The following is a 19,789-nucleotide window of genomic DNA, read 5'->3' on the forward strand; positions in this document are numbered from 1 at the left end:
AAGTTGTGTGGTGGTCAGCCTCTGCAGTTGAATGGTGTCTTAATCATTGATGCAACTCTCTGAACTGACTGAAAGAGTTAAGCAGATCTACTGGACATATAAAATGACACTAACTATTTTCTGCTTTAGGTCACAGAAGAAGCTTATGTACCTGATGGTGACATGAATGGCGTAGGCTTTAAGCCTTTTGATATGGTCATTCCTTTTGCAGTAAGAAAGGGAGAAATAACTGGTAAATAGCTTTCAGCACACAGTTGACTACTCTAAGAGTATTGTTACACACCTTGTTAAAATCAAGTAAAATTCCTTGGGCGTGCGCTCTCTCTCTCCCCCCCCCCCCCGTGTGTGTGTGCGCACGCGCGGGGTGGTTTTTCCAATATTTTAATAGTTCAGTTATTCTCCCCTCATGTAACTGAATCATGGAACTAATTTTATGATATCATCTTTCATCCTGCACTCTTGTTTGGCCTGGAAGAGATGGAAAATGAAACCCTCCTAGAGTAGCTGCTATTGTCTTTAGTAAGCACATCATATTTAATCTGCTCATGGGCATTGTCCAGAACAGCTTTCCCCAACCTGGTGCCCTCCCGGTGTGTTGGACTACAATTCCTGCCATCCCCCAGCCAGGAGGACACCAGGTTGGGGAAAGTTGGTCCAGAACAACATCACCAGACTAAACTCTAAATCCCATTAACTTTGACAGGTTAATGGCAAACACCCAGATATGATTTCCACCACTGAATGATGAGCATAATAGATGCTAACTGGGCCAAATGCACTATAAATCTGCCTAATTTAGCAATTCTGGAAGGATGTGTCCTAAGCTTAAAAACCTTGTAGTTATACTCCTCTCACTCTATACAAATAACAAATGAATCTCCAAGCCTTAATAAGGGAAGAGATTTTTGGAAATACCTAGATAGAAATGCAGGACATTCCTTGCACCTTTTATCAGTTCCCCCCACCCTGGGGCTGTTCACACAACATACTACCCTACACTTAGTAGTTGAGTGTGGGTTGTTTGTTGAACTGTGGGTTAGCGTGTTGTCTGAACCCAGGACATTTTCCACAGAGTGGCTTGTTAACCATGCAGTGTGGCTTATTTTTCCTCAAACAAGCCACCTTGAGAACCCATAGTTTGTTGTAGAGTTGTTCAGGGTGATTAACAAGCCACACCGCATAGTTAACAAGCCACCCTGCGGAAAATGTCCTGGGTTCAGACAACACGCTAACCCATGGTTCATCAACAACCCATATTCAACCACTGAGTGTGGGTTAGGGTGCTGTATGAATCCAGTGCTTGTTTGGATGGTTGAAAGAAGGATCCCAGTGTCTAGCAGAATTGAGGATGAAAATACTCAGATGGCTTTAATGTTGAGAAAATATTGTGCATTTGTGTTAAATTTAATTCTCCTGGTTTCAGGGGAAGTTCACATGCCCTCAGGGAAGACTGCAGCAGCAGATATTGTGGATAACAAGGATGGCACAGTAACAGTTAGATACGCTCCTGTTGAGGTTGGGTTGCATGAAATGCATATCAAATACATGGGTAACCATATTCCAGGTGAGTGTTGACTGATTCCAATCAACATTTATATTACATTGCAAAAATTGGGCTGGCGGGAACTGCATCTCTGCACACTTACTTTGAATGGTGACCAGTTCTGTGAGTTGGCCTGGTCTTGGTTTGCATGGCAAATCCTGCGTGGGGAAGCACTCAACTGATGGCAGCAGGAATTCTTCGTGGCTTTATAGCCTGTGCCAGACTTAAAATAGCCTTGGCTTTTGTGGCCTTTCCTGTACTGTCAAGTTGCAACTTATAATTTTAGCAATTTACTTCTTGAAATCTGAATAAAAGTTGTAAATGCATGTGTAAAATATTAGGCCTCCTTCCCCTATAGTGTAATCTGTGGGAAGGATCAAGCTATAAAGGGCTGAACACAATTTCTTAGTGAATTACTAAGATTACAGGTTTTGACTGTTTGCACCATATTGCTGGCTGGCTGGCTGGCTTGCATGCATCATGTAAAAATAAAAGTTGAATAAAAATCCTTCTGATTTTCCCCCTTCTTAACTTAGCAATGTTAGCTAGTTTAGAGTTCAGCACTTGGCACTTAAAATCGTATACGCTTGCTATTTGAAAGAAGAGATGAATCCCCAGTCGTTTAGAATTCATGCACATAGTCATGGTTTCATGGGTTTTATTGTGTATGCTAGTGCTGCAGGAGCCACAGTGGGGTACACTTGGTGGCTTCCCATGCTTCCAAGTTCCATACCGCTGCCCAGTGTGTGATGAGGGGTGGGTACCCTTCTCCCAATCTGGGGTATCCATGCTTCCCACCCTGGTCTCTACTAACTGTATGGATAGGTACTGATCTACTGTTGGCAGAAACATTCTCCATGTCTAAACTGCAAGTACTGGCAATGTTAAAAAGAGCATTCAGTTCCCTACAGTAGGGTACATCCAGATATCTTGGAATTGGTTTGTGGCTGTAACTGATGGACAGGAACACGTTCAACATAGAGCTTTGAAGCCTATGGCAGAGCTAGAGATAGAAGTATCCCTTAAGCCTCAGCCACAAGAACAGTCTCTGTAGATATCCAGCGTGACTTCTTTGAATGGTTTTGGCTTTTTCGTGTGCTCAGTCATAGTTTTCTTAGCGATCATCGGGTAAACTCAAGTTTCATTGGCAAAAGCCATATAATTTATAAACAATAGAATTCTTTATATTGGCATGATGTAGAACTTGACATTTGCTTGTTGGTAGAAAGCAGTTGGGCTGGAGGGTTGGAGTCACAGAAGCACAGGGGTATACAGCACTGGGGGATGAAAACAAGCAAAGAGCTATAGAAGAATCTGATTAATGGAAATGCATGGACAGGAGACTTGCTGAATATGCTCATTACTTGTAATATTAGGCTTAACAGACTGTGTTCCAGCACACTTGGGTAGAGTGTGTGATGGATAGAAGTTTAACATTAATTGAGGCTACTAGTAAAACGTTGAAAGTGGATGAGGATAACGTTACTGGAACGGAGCTCAGTGCTTGGAAACTGATCAAAAGGCTTGTGCTAGAAAATAGTTTCCTATATCTTTATGTAGTAGGTTACAAGAATCTCAAGGATTAGATGCAGTGTACCTCTGAAAGCCAGTTGTGGGGAAATAACAGTAGGAGAGGGCTATTGCTGTCATGTCCTGCTTGTGGGCTTCCTGGATTGACCGTTTGGCCTGATCCAGCAGAGCTCTTATGTAATGCTAAAGGGAATATACAAAGACATTCGAGTGAACACCAATGAGTCACTTAAAGACTCCAGACCCTTTAAACTACTGAATAAACATACTTACGTTCTCCTCCTTTGAAGAGACAAGATAGCCAGAATTATTTAAAAAAAAAAAATCCCACCTCAAGTGTGTGTATTTATGTATAGTCTCTCATTCTTTGCAGAGAGCCCCCTACAGTTCTATGTGAACTATCCAAACAGTGGCAATGTGACTGCATATGGACCTGGCCTTGTTTACGGTGTAGCAAACAAGCCAGCAACCTTTACCATAGTCACTGAAGATGCTGGTGAGGGTAAGTGTCTAGCTTCCTAGTCTCAAATGCATTCCTGTTGAAGCAACTCTCACTTGACTTGGAGAATTAACTTCCAAAGAAGCATGCTTAGGAACTTGAATTGCAATCCAAATGTTATAAACAGACTTGAAGTAGGTGAATAGAGCTAATTCATCAGTTGCTGCATTTACCCAGGAACTTCAAGAGATGCATAAACATATTAGCACATGTTTAAACTTAACATCACTAACAGGATTGGGCTGTGTTTTTGAAGGACTTTGCAGATTACATGGTGCATTACAACTGTCCTGTTTAAACTTGCAGTGACCTTATTATAGGTTAGGCTGGGAGCTGCCCACATTCACAAAACACGTTTATGGCTGAGCTTGGATTTGTACTTGGGCATCCCTCATCCAAATGCAACAGTCTAGATACCCAACTATATTCTAGGAGAAATAATGGACTTCATAGAATCAGAGTTGGGATGGGGCCTTGTAGGCCATCTAGTCCGTGCTCCTACTTGATACAGAAAACCCAGATCTGACTTTAGAGATGGCTTTAACAAGGCTAACTTCCTTAATTAAAAGTTGCTTGCTTCACTCCAAACATTTTTTGGAGATAACTTGATGATGATGCTCTATCAAAGCCTTCTCAGAAGGCTCCTACTGCAAGTTGCTCTCAGTCTAAATCGGCTGATGTTGATTTCATCCAGTCTCTTGGGAAATAGTTGAAAAACACTATTAATGTTTTCCTCCCAATATGACAGGTGGTTTGGACTTGGCAATTGAAGGTCCCTCAAAAGCTGAGATTAGTTGCATTGATAACAAGGATGGCACCTGCACAGTCACTTACCTGCCAACACTTCCAGGAAACTACAGCATCTTAGTCAAGTATAATGACAAACATATCCCAGGAAGCCCATTCATTGCCAAAATCACAGGTATGAGGACTGCTTAAAATAGTACAGTTATGATTAACGGGTAGGCTTAAAAACTTTGCATTTTTGCAATCTGACACAACTTCATATATTGAAAGGCTTGCCTTTAAACACTGGGATGCTTTGTGTAGCCTGGTTATGTTACTATAAACTGGAACTGAGAACTTGATTTTGTGGGATACTAAACTTCTTCTATACTATATTGCAATGTCAAAGTTTTAGATGGCTTTGGGCCAGGAATTTAATGTCTACGTTTTGTTTATATTAAAGGTCTCTTTCCTATAATAACTTCTGAGCTGTCCAGGTATTGTCCAGTAATGGCCCATCTAGAGTTCCAATTTCTTTGAGCAGAAATTTGTATCTCGGAACCATTGCAGAATATTCTCGTTAGTCAACAAGCAACATGTTATTGTCTGATTCTTAGCAGTGCTTTGTGTCTATAAATTTGAAGTTGAAAGATGCTTGGAAGGTTTACCCAAAAATGTTACGATCCAGTGGTGAGCAAGTAGTTGTTGAAAAGCTGTTTGATCTCTAATCTTAATGGGAAATCTCTTTTCGTAAAGATGACAATAGGAGGCGTTCCCAAGTTAAGCTTGGTTCTGCTGCTGACTTCTTGTTAGACATCAATGAGACCGATCTTAGCCTCTTGACGGCCAGTATTAAAGCCCCATCTGGGCGAGATGAACCTTGTCTTCTGAAAAGGCTGCCCAATAACCACATTGGTAAGTCTCTCAGACCTTCTAGGGAAGCCATTTTATTGGCACTTCTGGCTGTGTGGTGGCTTGAGAAAGCTGGTGGGGTGGTCTCTGGAATATAGGAAGCTGCCTTATAGTGAGTCGATCCATTGGTCCATCTAGCCCAGTACTGTCCATGCTGACTGGCAGCGGTTCTCCAGGGTTTTAGGCAGCAGGTTTTCCAGGAGATGCTGGGGATTGAACCTGGGACCTTCTGCATGCCAAGCATGTGCTCTACTACTGAGCTATAGCCCCTCCCCAGAGGGGAAACCTTGTGGGTCAGGGATCCCATTGGAAGCCAATAAACTTCTTAAATTTGTGGCTAGATTAGGATTTTGAGAGTGCTGATGCTGCCTGTAATATCTAATTCCCGCTACCTTTCGAATCTATATTGTGGGTCAGTAGTTTTTCTGGTGGATGGGAGGAAGAACTGATAACTTCTTAAAAAATAAAGTAGCAAGTTATAAATCTGCCTTGTCACCAACTTCTATCTGGCAGGTATCTCATTCATTCCACGGGAGGTGGGAGAACACTTGGTCAGTATTATGAAGAATGGAAGTCATGTGCCGAACAGCCCAGTGTCCATTATGGTGGTTCAGTCTGAGATTGGCGATGCGAATAGAGCTAGAGTTTCTGGACGTGGCTTGGTTGAAGGACGTACATTTGAAATGTGTGACTTCATTGTAGATACAAGAGATGCAGGTCAGTGCTAGAATTCCCTTCTTCAGAATTTCTCCTCTGGAAAGGACTTCATGTGGGCCTAATTTAAGAAGTTAGTGTGTGTGTGTGTGTGTGTGTGTGTGTGAAAGAGAGAGAGAGAGAGAGAGAGAGATTGAAAGGGAGGGACTTTTTGACAATCTGGTTGGATCTGCCACTGCGGCTCCAAACCAGTATTTTTTTAAATTTTTTTATTAATTACATTTATATCCCACCTTCTTTCCTCCTTAAGGAACCCAATTTTCTAACTTTCCAATAACCTACAGTCACTGTAATGTTTCTTATATGTTGTACAGTTTCCATCATCCGAACAGAACTAAATACCATGGATTGGATCCAGACTTAGTCATTCTTATAGTAAATCCATTTAAATCGATGGGACTTAAGTTAGTCATGTTGAGTCCCATTGATTTCAAATATGACCAGGTCTGGAATCAAACCCTATGTATCTGTCTTTTGACCTGTAAGTTGTAGGGCGCAAGAGCATAGAACTCATGGTACCTTGGATACTTGCCATGATGTAGAACAGGTTTCAGTGCTCTGCCAGTCTGATAACTTATATAGGCTAAAACTCAGAGCTCACATATAATGGTTGAAATCTAGAACATACAGTTCTCTAAACAGTTCACTTAAAAGAAACCCTGTTTGGAGCTTTTCACAGCTGTGGGCATTCATTCCAGCTTCTCTTTTCTAGGTTATGGTGGGATATCATTGGCAGTTGAAGGACCTAGCAAAGTGGATATCCAAACAGAAGATCTAGAAGATGGGACTTGCAGAGTGTCTTACTTTCCAACAGTGCCTGGTGTTTACATAGTGTCAACTAAGTTTGCTGATGAGCATATCCCAGGTAAGAGAAAAGAGAACGCAACAGCCGTTGCTGTTCTGCTTACCCACCAGCACAGATCCTTTGTAGTACAGATTCTGTTGGAGACTATATAGGTTTTATGTCAGGGTATTGATACTCTGAAAACCCTTGAAGGAGCAGCTTGATGGTAAAATTCTGCATGGTGAGATACGTGCATTTTGTAAACTCTTCAGTCGCTTGAGTATGCTTTGTTTGAGGGAATGTCTCCTGCTGCAGCAAAACGCTTACGGTTTGAGCTAGCAAACTGATTACTCATCTGGTATAGGAAACCAGTTTCCTTGGTGGTCATCCTGGCTTTATGTCTTATTTTTAATGCAGTGATCCAACCTTGCTCAATGAGATAGAATTCTAAGCTACTACAAAAATAACTTCTTGTCACCAGTTTACTTTTTTCTTTAACTGCCTAGGTGTCTTGTTATTTGTACTCTGGTAGATGCAACTCAGTGTGGTCTTGTTTGTACTAATTAAAGGTAGCCCATTTACTGTGAAAATAAGTGGTGAAGGAAGGGTGAAGGAAAGCATCACACGTGCCAGACGGGCTCCTTCTGTGGCCACTGTTGGAAGCTTGTGTGATCTTAACTTAAAAATTCCAGGTAAGTTTTGGTCTCCGGTACTAATTTTGCTGTACTCTATTTACTTCTCCTGAAACATGAACCAATGAATCCTTGAGTCTTCTGAGCATTCTGTTCAAATAGGTTTTAAAAAAGGAATGTCTGAAGACTTTCAGAGACCAAGGAAGGCATTCTTCTCATTATTGATGCTTCCAGTGCAGAATGCTCCCAACCACTTGCTAATCTTTCCAGTCCCCATGAGGTAGACCCGACTTTGAAGTCCAGCACTTTATCCACTTAATGTTCAGTGTGTGTTAGAATGATCACAGAAGGCTGTACTCTACTCATTGCATTAAGGGTGCTGCTTGAGTTGCTGTTTGCACATTTTTGGGTGGGTGAGAGCGCAATTGCTATGATAAGATCTGTATTAGCATCTGATTTTCAACTATAACTGGGGAAAATGCATAAAACGAAACTTACTTGCCTTTTGTTAGCTTATCTTTGGTTAACTAAATACCTGCCTAAAATCTTGTATCATAAATACTGTATATACTCTCTCTTCCTCATAGAATGTATTCTGATATTATACGATATAGTTCAGCGTGCTGCTGCTTCAGTTTAATATGTATTGTGCCATCTGTTTCCTTCACTTTCTCTCTGCTGCTCTAATCAATCTTGCTTCTTCTGTCCTGTGTTCCCGTCTTTTCCTCTGCTGCCTTCCCATAGTTACATGGTTCCAAATGGCTATATGTCTGGAGAGGCTGTCCTGTCTTTCACACCAATTCAGTCCCACTTTCCTATATGCTGAGCAGGAGAAAAACTGTCAGATTCAGTTGAGAGAACCACCGTGTCCTATTTTCACAGATACCCCGGCTAATATCAGAAGACAAAGTTTCCAATCAGTCTTTGGGGGGGATTTGCAGAAGTATTACTTGCATTGTTCTATATGGGTAGTGAGTATGTTTAGTAATGAGGCTGCTCAATATCTGCATTCCACTTTAGTGAAACCGGCCTTAAAGCCCAACAAACGGCAAGTAAGCCATTTGGTTTTTGTTACAAAGATTTGTAACAAATCTTAACTGTGTGTCTAGTTTGTGATGCTTAACTAATTGAGGAAAAGGTTATTTTTTCAAGAATGCTTGAACAGTGACTCTCAAATTTAGCTTAATAGAGTTATAAGTACAATTCTAGTTTCCTCTGTGCTTTCAAGTAATAAAAGCGGTAGGATATATGTGTACCTTTGTAACAAGGAAAACAGTCAAACAACTGAGGGCTTGTATAAATTAGCGAAGGAGTAAGCATTCAAAAGAGGGTGGTGGAGTCAAATGTAAGTCCCCTGCTTGAATGCTTATAACCCATTTTGAATCTGACTGATTCGGTTGAGTCCCAGTCAGAATAAATAGGTTTGCATCACACCCCTTCCTGTTGTTCCTTATTTTACATGGAAAGGAGGCAAAAGTAAAACCCTCACATTTGCAGTACTGTATGTCTATTGATTTTTCAATAAAGAGTAAGAGTCTGCAGCCCCAGAGATGGCTGGTCGGGGTCAAAGAGCAATCTGCTGCTGAAAACACTTTGGGGGGTTGCTGTTTGTCTCTTCCCCACCCTGCCCCAACTCTTTTCAGGACTGCAGGTGCTTTGAGTCTCCCTTTTCCTGCATTGAGCAGGGGGTTGGACTTGATGGCCTTGTAGGCCCCTTCCAACCCTACTATTCTATGATTCTATGATGGATTTCAATAGGGAGAGTTAGTGTCTTACTTGCCAGGTGGGGAGAAAACCCATCACATTTGTGAACACTCTTGGTAATGTCTTGCAAAGAGTGCTCCCAAATCCTCAATGGTGTTTGAGGTGAACAGATGAGTGTTTGCCCATCTATAGGATATACCTGATACTTTCTGTGCATAGGTGAGTGTTGGTTAGGGATGTTGGAAAATCTGCAGTGGATTCAAATGAGTTCAGATTTCTATGAATTCACCTGCAGATTCCACAGTGGACCAGCTGTTTCCAAGATGTGCAGATTCTGCAGACTTGCAGACCATTGTTGTTGTTTTTTACTTTTGGGCAGGGGGATTTGTGCAAATGCACACTTGGCTAATGCGCATTCGTGCAAGTGGAATGAAATTATTGTACATCCCTAAAAAAAATCCGATTCTGTCAATGAGCGGACAACAAAACAAAAGATGCCTGACAATCCACAAAAACACAGATGAAACAGATTGAACAAAATCTGTACATCCGTAGTGTTGGTATACACTCACTCACTTGATCTTTACAAGTGTCTGTTGCTCGTGGGACCTGGGAATTTTTAAATTTGTATTGTTACTACATTTATAGCCTGACTTTTTTCCTCTTGCACAGAATCCAAGGCTGCTCACGTGGTCCTCCTTCTCTCCATTTTATCCTCACAGCAACCCTGTGAGATAGGTTAGGTTGGGAGTCAGTGACTGACCCAGAGTCAGGGAGCTTCATGGCTGAATGGGGCCTAGAACCTGGATCTCCTCAGTTCCAGTCCAAGACTTTAACCATTACACCACATTGGCTTTGAGTAGCATAATTGAGTAGTTGAGTAGCATTAAGTTCCCAATAAATGTACCCTGGGCACATTGGCTACATGCATGATGTTTACACATGGCACCGTACTTGGTTTGTTTCCTGTAGTATGTACACTCCTTAAGGGCCACTTTTAATGTAACATTTCCCCTCCTCTCAATCTCTGAGTTAGGTGGCTTTAGAACTTATTGGAATAGATCACCACCTTGGTTGCATAATCACCCAACAGTGTGAAATGTTCAAAAACTAAATCCTCCTGCTGCCCACTAACACTGGATTCTCTTATTTTTAGAAATTGATATCGATGACATGTCAGCCCGGGTAACTAGCCCATCAGGGAGAATGACAGATGCCGAAATAATGGAGCATGACAAAAACACGTACTGTGTCCGCTTTGTACCCCAGGAAATGGGGGTCCATACTGTTGATGTGAAATATAGAGGACAGCATGTGCCAGGCAGTCCATTCCAGTTTACTGTTGGACCACTTGGTGAAGGTGGAGCCAATAAAGTCAGAGCTGGTGGTCCAGGACTTGAAAGAGCAGAGGCAGGAATCCCAGGTAAGATCTTCACTGATTTTCCTCCATGACATGGGTCCGAGTGTCTTGCAGTGAAGGATAATGACTGTAGCCTTAGAAAAAGGATGCTTAATCTCTTGGTGGAGAGGAACCTTGTCACACAGCTGCTTCCACAGAATGCTTTTTGAGAAGACTGCCCCAGTAACACCCCCTTGTGGCACACAAGCCCAATGCCACAAGAAAGGGATTGGATGGTCACACATGCCTGCTTCTAATTGCTGCCTTTTGTTAACAGCTGAATTCAGCATATGGACAAGAGAAGCAGGAGCTGGGGGGCTTTCCATTGCAGTGGAAGGTCCAAGTAAGGCAGAAATTGCTTTTGAAGACCATAAAGATGGATCCTGTGGTGTATTGTATACTGCTCAAGAGCCGGGTATGAACTTCTGGTATCCATGACCTGAAATATTAAGACACCCCAAAACAGTTCCTCTGCATTTTTTGTTTGCTTAGTGAAGTTCTCATGTCTTTCAGGTAACTACGAGGTGTCCATCAAATTCAACGATGAGCATATTCCCGAAAGCCCTTACCTGGTTCCTGTGATAGCTCCTTCAGATGATGCTCGTAGGCTCACTGTTATGAGCCTTCAGGTGAGACACAAGGAAATATCTCCATAACTTACCACAGGCTGATCTCATCCTTGGGCTCTTACTGTACTTGCTTACTAGTGACACTTCTCTAGAGAAAATCCCTGGCAAGCAAGTAGGCCTTTCCAGTTAGGGAAGCGCTTCTGACAGGGGTCACTCTTAGTGCCCAGTGGCACTAAACAGCATAACATACCTTGCCATCAACATGATTTTGCCAGGTCTATTTAAGCACATCAGTGTAAGACAGTAATCGGGAACAAGCAGTAGTAACAGCAGTAAGCTGGCTTGCAGGATTTTATGTCTTGCCTCACCATTCATACTTAGACAAGGCAATGTAGACCAACAACAAAACACTTACTTTAGGTATGTTCTGAAAATGCACATGGTTCATCAAACAGGGCTTTGGGGTGAACACAAAGCAGTAATTCACACTTGTGCAGGTGTCACAAAACCATAAGTTTGTGGTTCAAATGATTCCTAAACAGGAGCCAAAGGTGGAGCGAATTCCAGATTTGTGAAAGGTTGCGTTTGTACATAGCTCTTTATCTTTTTGTGGTTCACATGTAACTTAAAGCAAGTAGCACTTTAAATGTCAGTCTTAAACCTAAATCATAAGTAACCTGGTAAACTCAAACTGAGCTTTAGTCAGGTAGCATGTGCCAATCAGATGGTAGCTCACTCCTGTATTTGGTTAAATTAGGTATCAATTAAATTACACAGCCCTGCTGAATCTGTGCGCTGGTACTGAGTACATCAGTGCACTTTTCTAGCAATTTCTCTACTAAAACGAGGAGTTACAAGGATGTTAATTAGCTGCTGTGGTACCGATGTTTTTCTTGTGTTTCATTTAAAGACTCCTGACAGAATGTGTGATGTCAGCTGACTTAAAACCCTGAAGAGGGAAATAAAACTGATTGCAGGGGTGGGGTGGAGGGTAGACACATAATTATCTTGCAAAAGCCATTTTTTGCATTCTATGAACACTCCTTGATGCATTTGAGTGGCCTATTTGTGTTGAAGCTTTTGCTCTTGTTTCAATTTATTTCTCTCTTGAGGGTAAAGCTGTAAATCTCAGGTAAGCTATGCACTGAAAACAAAAGCATTGTACTCTTGACACCCCTGGTGATGTAACTTCGCATTTCCCAGTGTCTAAAGGCAGGAATCACATGCATAACAACCAAGACTGTGGGTCTTTGTATGTGTGGTGATGGATACTACACAACAGATGCATATTCATGTTTGCTTCTAGTTCCTCCTCCTTCACTGCTGTGTTACCAGAAATCTTCAAAACTGTGCAGCTGTTGGCATGGTGCAAACCATCAGTTCCTTGAATAGAAAATTTCAAGCTCCATACGAGATGGACATGTAATGCTGCATTGATTGGCAAACCACACAACTAATGAAGAGATAATTTAAGTGAATCTTGAGTATATCAAAGCAGATTTAGCACAGAAGGTGACATATTTGGACACACAGACCTTTTGATTAAGCCCGATATGTTTGGTAATAGTTTCTTTCCAGCATCCTAAGTTGTAGAAAAATGAGGATCTTCTTGCAATATTGATCTTCAGACCAGAAAACAGTATGTGGATAGAACATACTTAAGTGATGTTTTGCATTGTCTTTCAGGAATATATTTATCTTATTCAGAGAAGTATACATCATTTTGTGCCTCAGAAATTTGCAGGAGAATATTATGGCATTCCTTCCTGGTTTAACTCCTGTGGAAATGGGATGACATGTTTTCTCTCCCCCCCCCCCCCCCCCCCGAGTAAGGCCTTCATTTACACCAGGATAGAGATACTCAAGTCCTTGACAGGAGAGATGTTTAGGTAAACAGCAAGACTGATCAGTTCTTCTAAAAGCATAAATTGTATGACAGTCGATTTCTTTTCATTGCAAATGGGACCTAGCTCACATTGTGGTTCTGGGCTGCTTTTTAGGCAAAATGATGCAAAGCTGCTCTCTGCTTCAGAGGCAGCCAAGTATGGGACTGATGCAATATATTCCTTGCCAGCCAAATGTCAGTATGTGTGATAATCTTAATAATATCGCATTCTTAGGAGTCTGGGCTGAAAGTTAACCAGCCAGCAGCCTTTGCCATAAGGCTTAACGGGGCAAAGGGCAAGATTGATGCTAAAGTGCATAGCCCAATTGGAGCTGTAGAAGAATGTCATGTTGCTGAATTGGAGCAAGGTAAGGATGTATGGAGAATGTCATGCTAGAATTTCTTAAATATGACGACACCTGTCAGATCTCTCCTGGAGCATAAACAGAACATGAAACCAGTTTAGAAGCATCCTCCAAAGTGATTAGGTGGTTGCTTTGGAGCCCAAATACAAGAGGTCATGTTTGACAAGGGGTTGAGATCACAAGTAAGGAACTCCTGAGTAAGTGTGCATACTTTACCACACCACCTAACTGCCATTTGTACACTGAGAAAGTACTCTTATGTGTAGAGGCACACACATGGTTGAGCCTGGTTGAAGGCATCCTAATGGCTCAGTTGGATAGGCACGCGTATGCATGACAAGAGGCCACCTCACAATGTCTTCCTCAGTCTCCCATCAGCTATAGTAGTAACATTAGGCAATATATTGCTACCTGCAGTATCTCACCTGGTCCCTCTTCCCATCCTGTCATACACATCACTGTCTTTCCCTTTTGGAAACTCATGGCATCCTTGCAAACTGACTGTAGCGCTATCTCCTCTGATGTCATTACCATTTATGGCAATGGGGTTTCATCTGTTGGATAACCTCATGCTTCCAAAATACCTGCCAGGCCTGCTACTGGTTTCTAAGAGCAGGCTATATACTCAAATACTCATTTCCCCCCTATAATTCTAATATTTTCTGTGGAATAAAGAGGTTTAGCTGTCCACTAGTGCAAAGGAATAACTATTTCCCAAGGTGGGTTGGCTGTTTATTACTACCAGTAGTTATAATCTCATGGAAAATAAGCAACTTAAATAATAGTGAAGTAATAAGAACTAATTTAAATGTGACAGCTCAGTCTCATGTATGTCCTCTGCACATATCACATTTCAGAGGCTCTGGTCTGTTTTTTGTGCCAGTTTTCCTTGGTCCAGGCACCTATAAGCCATAGAAAGGTGGCACCTATCATTTGGGTTAGGATGCTGTGTGCAGTCTCAAGTTCTAAACTAAGTGATTCTTTGCCTGTATCTGTGTTACAGATAAATATGCTGTTCGGTTCATTCCACGTGAAAATGGCATTCATTCTATTGATGTGAAGTTCAATGGGAGCCATGTTGTAGGCAGCCCTTTCAAAGTCAGAGTTGGAGAGCCTGGTCAAGCAGATAGCCCAGCCCTAGTCACTGCCTATGGACCAGGCCTTGAGAGTGGCACAACAGGTAATCAGTCATTCCTCCTTTTACAGTATTAGAATTCTGAAACATTACCAGGTTCTTGTCCAGAAAGACTGTCTTCCATCTCATTAGCTAACACACTGTACTTAGTTTCCTACTTTTCTATTTGAATTATAAAGCTAAACAGGGAAAAAGAAAAAGCCAGTATAAAGGCAATTGCAGAACTAGATGAAAACCTATCTGAACAATTCTCATAAGTGGTGTGCTAGTTCAGTTTAGCAGTCTGTCCTTCAATCTCTCAAGAACAAATTATTCCAAAGCTTATGGCCTGTATTGATCTTCCCCAGCCTGGTGCCTCCAGATGTTTTGGCCCTCAGCTCCCATCAGCCATAGCCAGCATGGCCAGTGGTTAGGAATTCTGTAAGCTGTAGTCCAAAACATCTACAGAGCACCAGGTTGCCGAAGGCTGGGGTATATAGTCTTCAAGATAACACTTTTTAAAGCAGCCTTCTCTAACCTCGTTCCCTCCAGAGGCTTTGGACTACAGCTCCCAGCATTCCTGACCATTGGCCATGCTGTCTGGGGCTAATGGGAGTTGAGGTCTGAAACATCTGGAGGGCACCAGGTTGGAGAAGGCTCCTTTAAAGGATGGGGTTGGTGTCTATATACTGATCCCTCCAAGGGCCTTGGAGAAATTGAGAATACATTTAAAAAATAATGCATTAGATCAGGTAAGCATGGAGGTGGGCTTAAGCTAGTAATAAGAGTTGAAAATGCCAACAGCAGTAGAACTAGCTGGTGCAAGGCTTGGTTTAAAACTAGATTAAACTCTTAAAGTTGTACTTGGGTAAGGTAAAAGGTACATCAGCCTCTAATTCTTAAGGGCAAGTACAGTGACAAACAAACTTGTTGCTTGCTGGAATTGCCTTTAAAAGGCTTTCTGTATTTGAACTAGGCAGCGGCAGACATTTTTCTGGTCCCTCCCACTGAGGGACCCAGAGTTTGGCTCAAAGGTAAACCCTATTCTACTAAAGGAGGTACTGTGCTGTGGTTCTCCAGAAATCCCTTAAAATAGCATTATACCTATGGACTACAGGGGAGGAATTCACATATACCTTTCCTTCACCGAAAACCCTTCTGCACAGGAAAACTCTCACATGCATTGCGCATGCATGCATTATGTAGGACTGACTACAGCTTCCCAACAAAGAAGTCACAATGAAATACATAGCATGTGATTATCTACTTGAAGGGTTTATACTTCCTACACAAGCGCTTTCTGTACAAGAAAACTATGTGGGGAGCGGCCATAGCTTTAAACTTTCTCCATAGAAAGCACAATTTGCTCAAGGATCTGATTCTGAATTAAACATTTCCAACATTGTTATCTTTTTGGCACCCGTTCCGGACCTTTTTTCCAGGCATTTGGCAGCATGTGATGAGTTTAATTGATCCTGGATTTGTTTTATGGTTTGGCTGATTGCTCAGAATTGTTTAGGTATATGTTGTCTCTGTGTATACTGTCTGTCTGTGTGTTTTTTATGTTTTTAAATTTTGCATATTGTGTTTTTAATGTTTTTAAGCTTTGTAAACCGCCCAGAGAGCTTCAGCTGTGTGGCAGTATAGAAATGTATTATTATTATTTCAAAGAGGCTTGCAGACTGTCAGACAAACTGGATCTTGATATATTTAGGGTGCAGTCCTATCCATGCTTACCTGTAAATAAGTCCCACTGAACTTAATAGCACTGACTTCTGTGTAGACACAATACGATTGCACTGTTAGGAAGACAATTCACTGAAAGAGCTAAACTCACTGGTAGCTTCAATAAATAACATTGCCCCTTGTTCATAGATGTTCAACGGAATGGTGCTATGTTCAATATTGACAAACTGTATAAGGGATATTGGCTCTTATCTGTCAGAAACAGCATATGATCCTTGTTCATTTACCTCATAAAGAGTCAAACTCCTAATTCTGTTGTTTGTTCAGATTCTCAGCGCCCATGGTTCATGGCACAGTAAAATGTAAAGGGATAGGCAGGGACATATCTATAAACAGATAAACATATAGGTGCTGCATCTGTGGCATATACTTGGCAAACGTGACTGCTGCATAATAGTGTGAACATGTTTCGGTTTGGGAACCAATGTTTTTTGTTTGTACTTTGTTTTCCAGGCTTACAATCGGCATTTACTATAGACACCACCAAAGCTGGCCCTGGAACCCTTGCTGTTACAATTGAGGGGCCATCGAAGGTGAAAATGGATTGTCAGGAAGCTCCGGAAGGCTACAATGTAATGTACACACCTATGGCTCCAGGAAACTACTTAATTGGAATTAAATACGGAGGGCCTAATCACATAGCTGGTAGCCCTTTCAAAGCAAAAGTGACAGGTAAGACTCATGAGTCACTATTAGAAGTGGGCTTATGGTCACTGTGTATTGGGTGGGGGGCACACATCAAAGTGCAAAAGGTGGTGGGGGCATCATTGGCTTGACTGACATCTGTTCAATGTAGCTCTGAGTTCTATTTTTAACAATAGGAGGCTGCCATACTGCCGAACTGTACTCTTGTTCATTACATCTTGCTCTTTTAGGTCAGAGGCTGGTTAGCCCCGGCATCTCAAATGAAATGTCCTCTATCATGGTGGAATCTGTCACCAGGTCAACAACTGATACCTGCTATAGTGCCATTCCCAAATCTTCATCTGATGCAAGCAAAGTTATCTCCAGGGGCGCAGGGCTCTCTAGAGCTTTTGTGGGCCAGAAAAACTCTTTCTCTGTAGATTGCAGCAAAGCAGGTAATTAGCATTTTTTAATGTATTGGTTTCTTACTGGTCTCACAACTGAACCTGAGCTCACCTTTCTTGGATGCCTTGGGTAGTAAATATTCAGAAAATCTTTAGCACTTCTTTCATTCTAGAGAAAACAGCTTAGTTGCCATTGACAAGGGAAAGCTGAACCTTCCACTGCTATACACAAAAAGAGGAGCTGGAGGTAGTGAATGAAAAGTTTGCTAAGAAAAGCATTAGAACTTCTGTTTCACATGGTAATCACAGGACTATTTAATAGATTTCCTTGGTGCTTTGTCTCTACAGAAACAATTTCCCTGCAAATAACATGTTGCTTGGATGTGTGCATAATTGGTCAAATAACCTGAAATACTTAAAATTGATTGGAGAGCTTTAATCTTGGTGGGGGTGATAGTAGGAGTTCTGCCACCACTAGTGGTAACCTTCTCTTTTGTGCCTTAGGTTCAAATATGTTGTTAGTTGGTGTCCATGGACCTACAACACCTTGTGAAGAAGTATCTGTGAAACACTTGGGAAATCACCAGTATAATGTGACATACGTTGTTAAGGAGAAGGGTGACTATATTCTAGCCGTGAAGTGGGGTGAACAACACATTCCTGGAAGCCCGTTCCATGTTACTGTCCCATAAGTTCATCTCGTTTCAAAACATTCTCCTCTTTGAGTGAAGTCTTACAATGCAGTACTGTGAGAGAGAAAGTATCTTCCTGTATGCAGATCACATTTTTAATGTACCCCAGATTAAATTCATTATTTTAAAGTGTTCTCTTTTTTTGTCTTAAGCATCACTGCTATATCATGTAAATCCAATGTCCTCTTCAGATTGTACTTTTCTAAATCAGTACACAATCATGTAATAATAAAAGGCACTATCCTTTTTGTGGATTTTAGAATTTACATGTTAAAATTGAATTTTTCTTGGCTAATTGGGTATCTTAAACTACTGACTTGTAATGGGTGTTTTTAGACTGGAAACTCTTCATTTAGTTGTAGAATATCACTTTGGCTGTTGCCAGTTTAAAGTTCATCTGTAAAGAAATGAGGTAAACTGGTACCTTAATGTGCTTTCGTATACTTGATTGACTTTTAATACCTAATAGTGAAATCTCAAAATAGTGTTACAGCTAAACACTAAAATGCCTTACAGAATGCTTGGCTGGTTACATTAGGGGAAAGTGAAAATTGCTTGCTTTTTTTTTTTTTTCTTTGAAGGAAACCAAAAGGGTAATCAAACTGTTCCTGGCAGCCTTCATCACTAATGCTCTGTGCAGTTAATGGTGCTGGCTTGCTTTAACCATGATTGTTGTGATTGACAGGGTGCTGAACTAAGTTGATAATCTGGCAGAGATGCACCTTGCTGGGTGCTTGAAGTCAGTTGTGATGCACCATACACAACCTGCAATAACTTATTCCAAGAGTAGCTGACTGTGCACACAAATGTTCATGCTTGTGTAGCTCTCACATTGCCTGTCATGGAAAGATGCTTAATTCCCAATACACAGGCTCTTAGTCCAGTTAAAAGCATCGTGGGACTTGTTCATCATAACCCCTTATAATGGTGACGTGAACACTAGCCTAGGCAGTTAACCATTAAATGAATCTCTGAATGTTTCTACTAAAAGTGCAGATTGAAATGAGCACATGGCCATTCTGGCTTTCGAAATGACATTCCAATCATGCAACTAATGGTTACTACAAAGCTGCTATGGCTTTTAGCAGAATATTTTTTCTCAGCTTTAAATGTGCCTGATGGAGGAAGAGACTTTAATGGAAGTAACTTTGTTCCTTCCCTTCTGTTTAGCAAAAAGATTTTTACTTGGTCAGCTTTATTTTTGTAGTTGTATATCAATGCACTAAGTCTAAGCACAGCTTCTTGGAGATAGAATAACAGGATTTTTTTTACTGTGCTGTGTGCCTTAATGTGAAATGCTCACTACATTGTAAACTATATAGAAAAGCAAAATAAACTGGAATAAATGAAAGATTGTAATATTGTATCTCATAACTTATTAAAAACCATGGATGTTTGCTTCATGAAATAAAATGTGCATGTTAAAAACCAACTCAGATGGGCTTCTCAATATTGGTTTTGCCATGGCTCATGTCTCTGAATGGAATAATTTATATTGTACCTGAAATGGAAATTCCTGTTCTTCCAATAAGAACTGAAACCTACAATAGCACAAGGCAGTAACAGTAGCAGGGTGGGTCTTGGGTATGGAGAAAAACTACTAATGTATACTTGTGGTCTTGCCTTGGGTAAAAGCAGCAGGTGTAGTCTTGAGTTTATCATGCAGGTAACCCAGAGATGTGCCTTGCGGGGAGAGACCCAGTTCAGGTTTGTACCATTGGTCCATCTAGCACAGTCTTGTCCACACTGACTGGCAGCAGCTCTCCAGGGTTTCAGACAGGAATTTTTCCAGCCCTATCTGGGGCTTTTGAGGACTGGATCGGGGAACTTTGGAATCCATAGCTTGTACTCAAGTATGGAGCCATAGAGGAGACATATAGGGTTAGATCCAACCCCCACACAAATGGAAGTCTGCTCATGTGGTGGGACTTCTCCATCCTCTCATCC

At 41.4% G+C, this 19,789-nt stretch overlaps 1 protein-coding gene across 2 annotated transcripts in view; it reads left to right on the forward strand.

The window, feature by feature from the left end:
* The window catches only part of FLNB (filamin B), a 156,405-nt gene extending 137,131 nt beyond the window's left edge, over positions 1–19,274 (forward strand). Inside the window, exons 33-49 of one of the 2 annotated variants that reach the window (XM_084840073.1) lie at positions 130–232; positions 1,424–1,564; positions 3,447–3,575; positions 4,321–4,494; positions 5,055–5,213; positions 5,724–5,927; positions 6,637–6,789; positions 7,278–7,400; positions 8,085–8,315; positions 10,201–10,467; positions 10,721–10,858; positions 10,957–11,072; positions 13,133–13,265; positions 14,266–14,442; positions 16,576–16,794; positions 16,998–17,201; positions 17,655–19,274. In XM_084840073.1, the coding sequence (XP_084696199.1) occupies positions 130–232; positions 1,424–1,564; positions 3,447–3,575; positions 4,321–4,494; positions 5,055–5,213; positions 5,724–5,927; positions 6,637–6,789; positions 7,278–7,400; positions 8,085–8,315; positions 10,201–10,467; positions 10,721–10,858; positions 10,957–11,072; positions 13,133–13,265; positions 14,266–14,442; positions 16,576–16,794; positions 16,998–17,201; positions 17,655–17,842 (2,859 nt within the window). In that variant the 3' untranslated portion in view covers positions 17,843–19,274. The remainder of the gene's footprint in view (positions 1–129; positions 233–1,423; positions 1,565–3,446; positions 3,576–4,320; positions 4,495–5,054; positions 5,214–5,723; positions 5,928–6,636; positions 6,790–7,277; positions 7,401–8,084; positions 8,316–10,200; positions 10,468–10,720; positions 10,859–10,956; positions 11,073–13,132; positions 13,266–14,265; positions 14,443–16,575; positions 16,795–16,997; positions 17,202–17,654) is intronic. The other variant, XM_084840072.1, reaches the window with a different exon arrangement.
* The last annotated feature ends 515 nt before the right edge of the window (positions 19,275–19,789 follow it).

Source organism: Heloderma suspectum, chromosome 2 (genome assembly GCF_057233095.1).
Source record: "Heloderma suspectum isolate Gila_16-S chromosome 2, 16-S_ref, whole genome shotgun sequence".
Lineage (NCBI taxonomy): Eukaryota > Metazoa > Chordata > Lepidosauria > Squamata > Helodermatidae > Heloderma > Heloderma suspectum.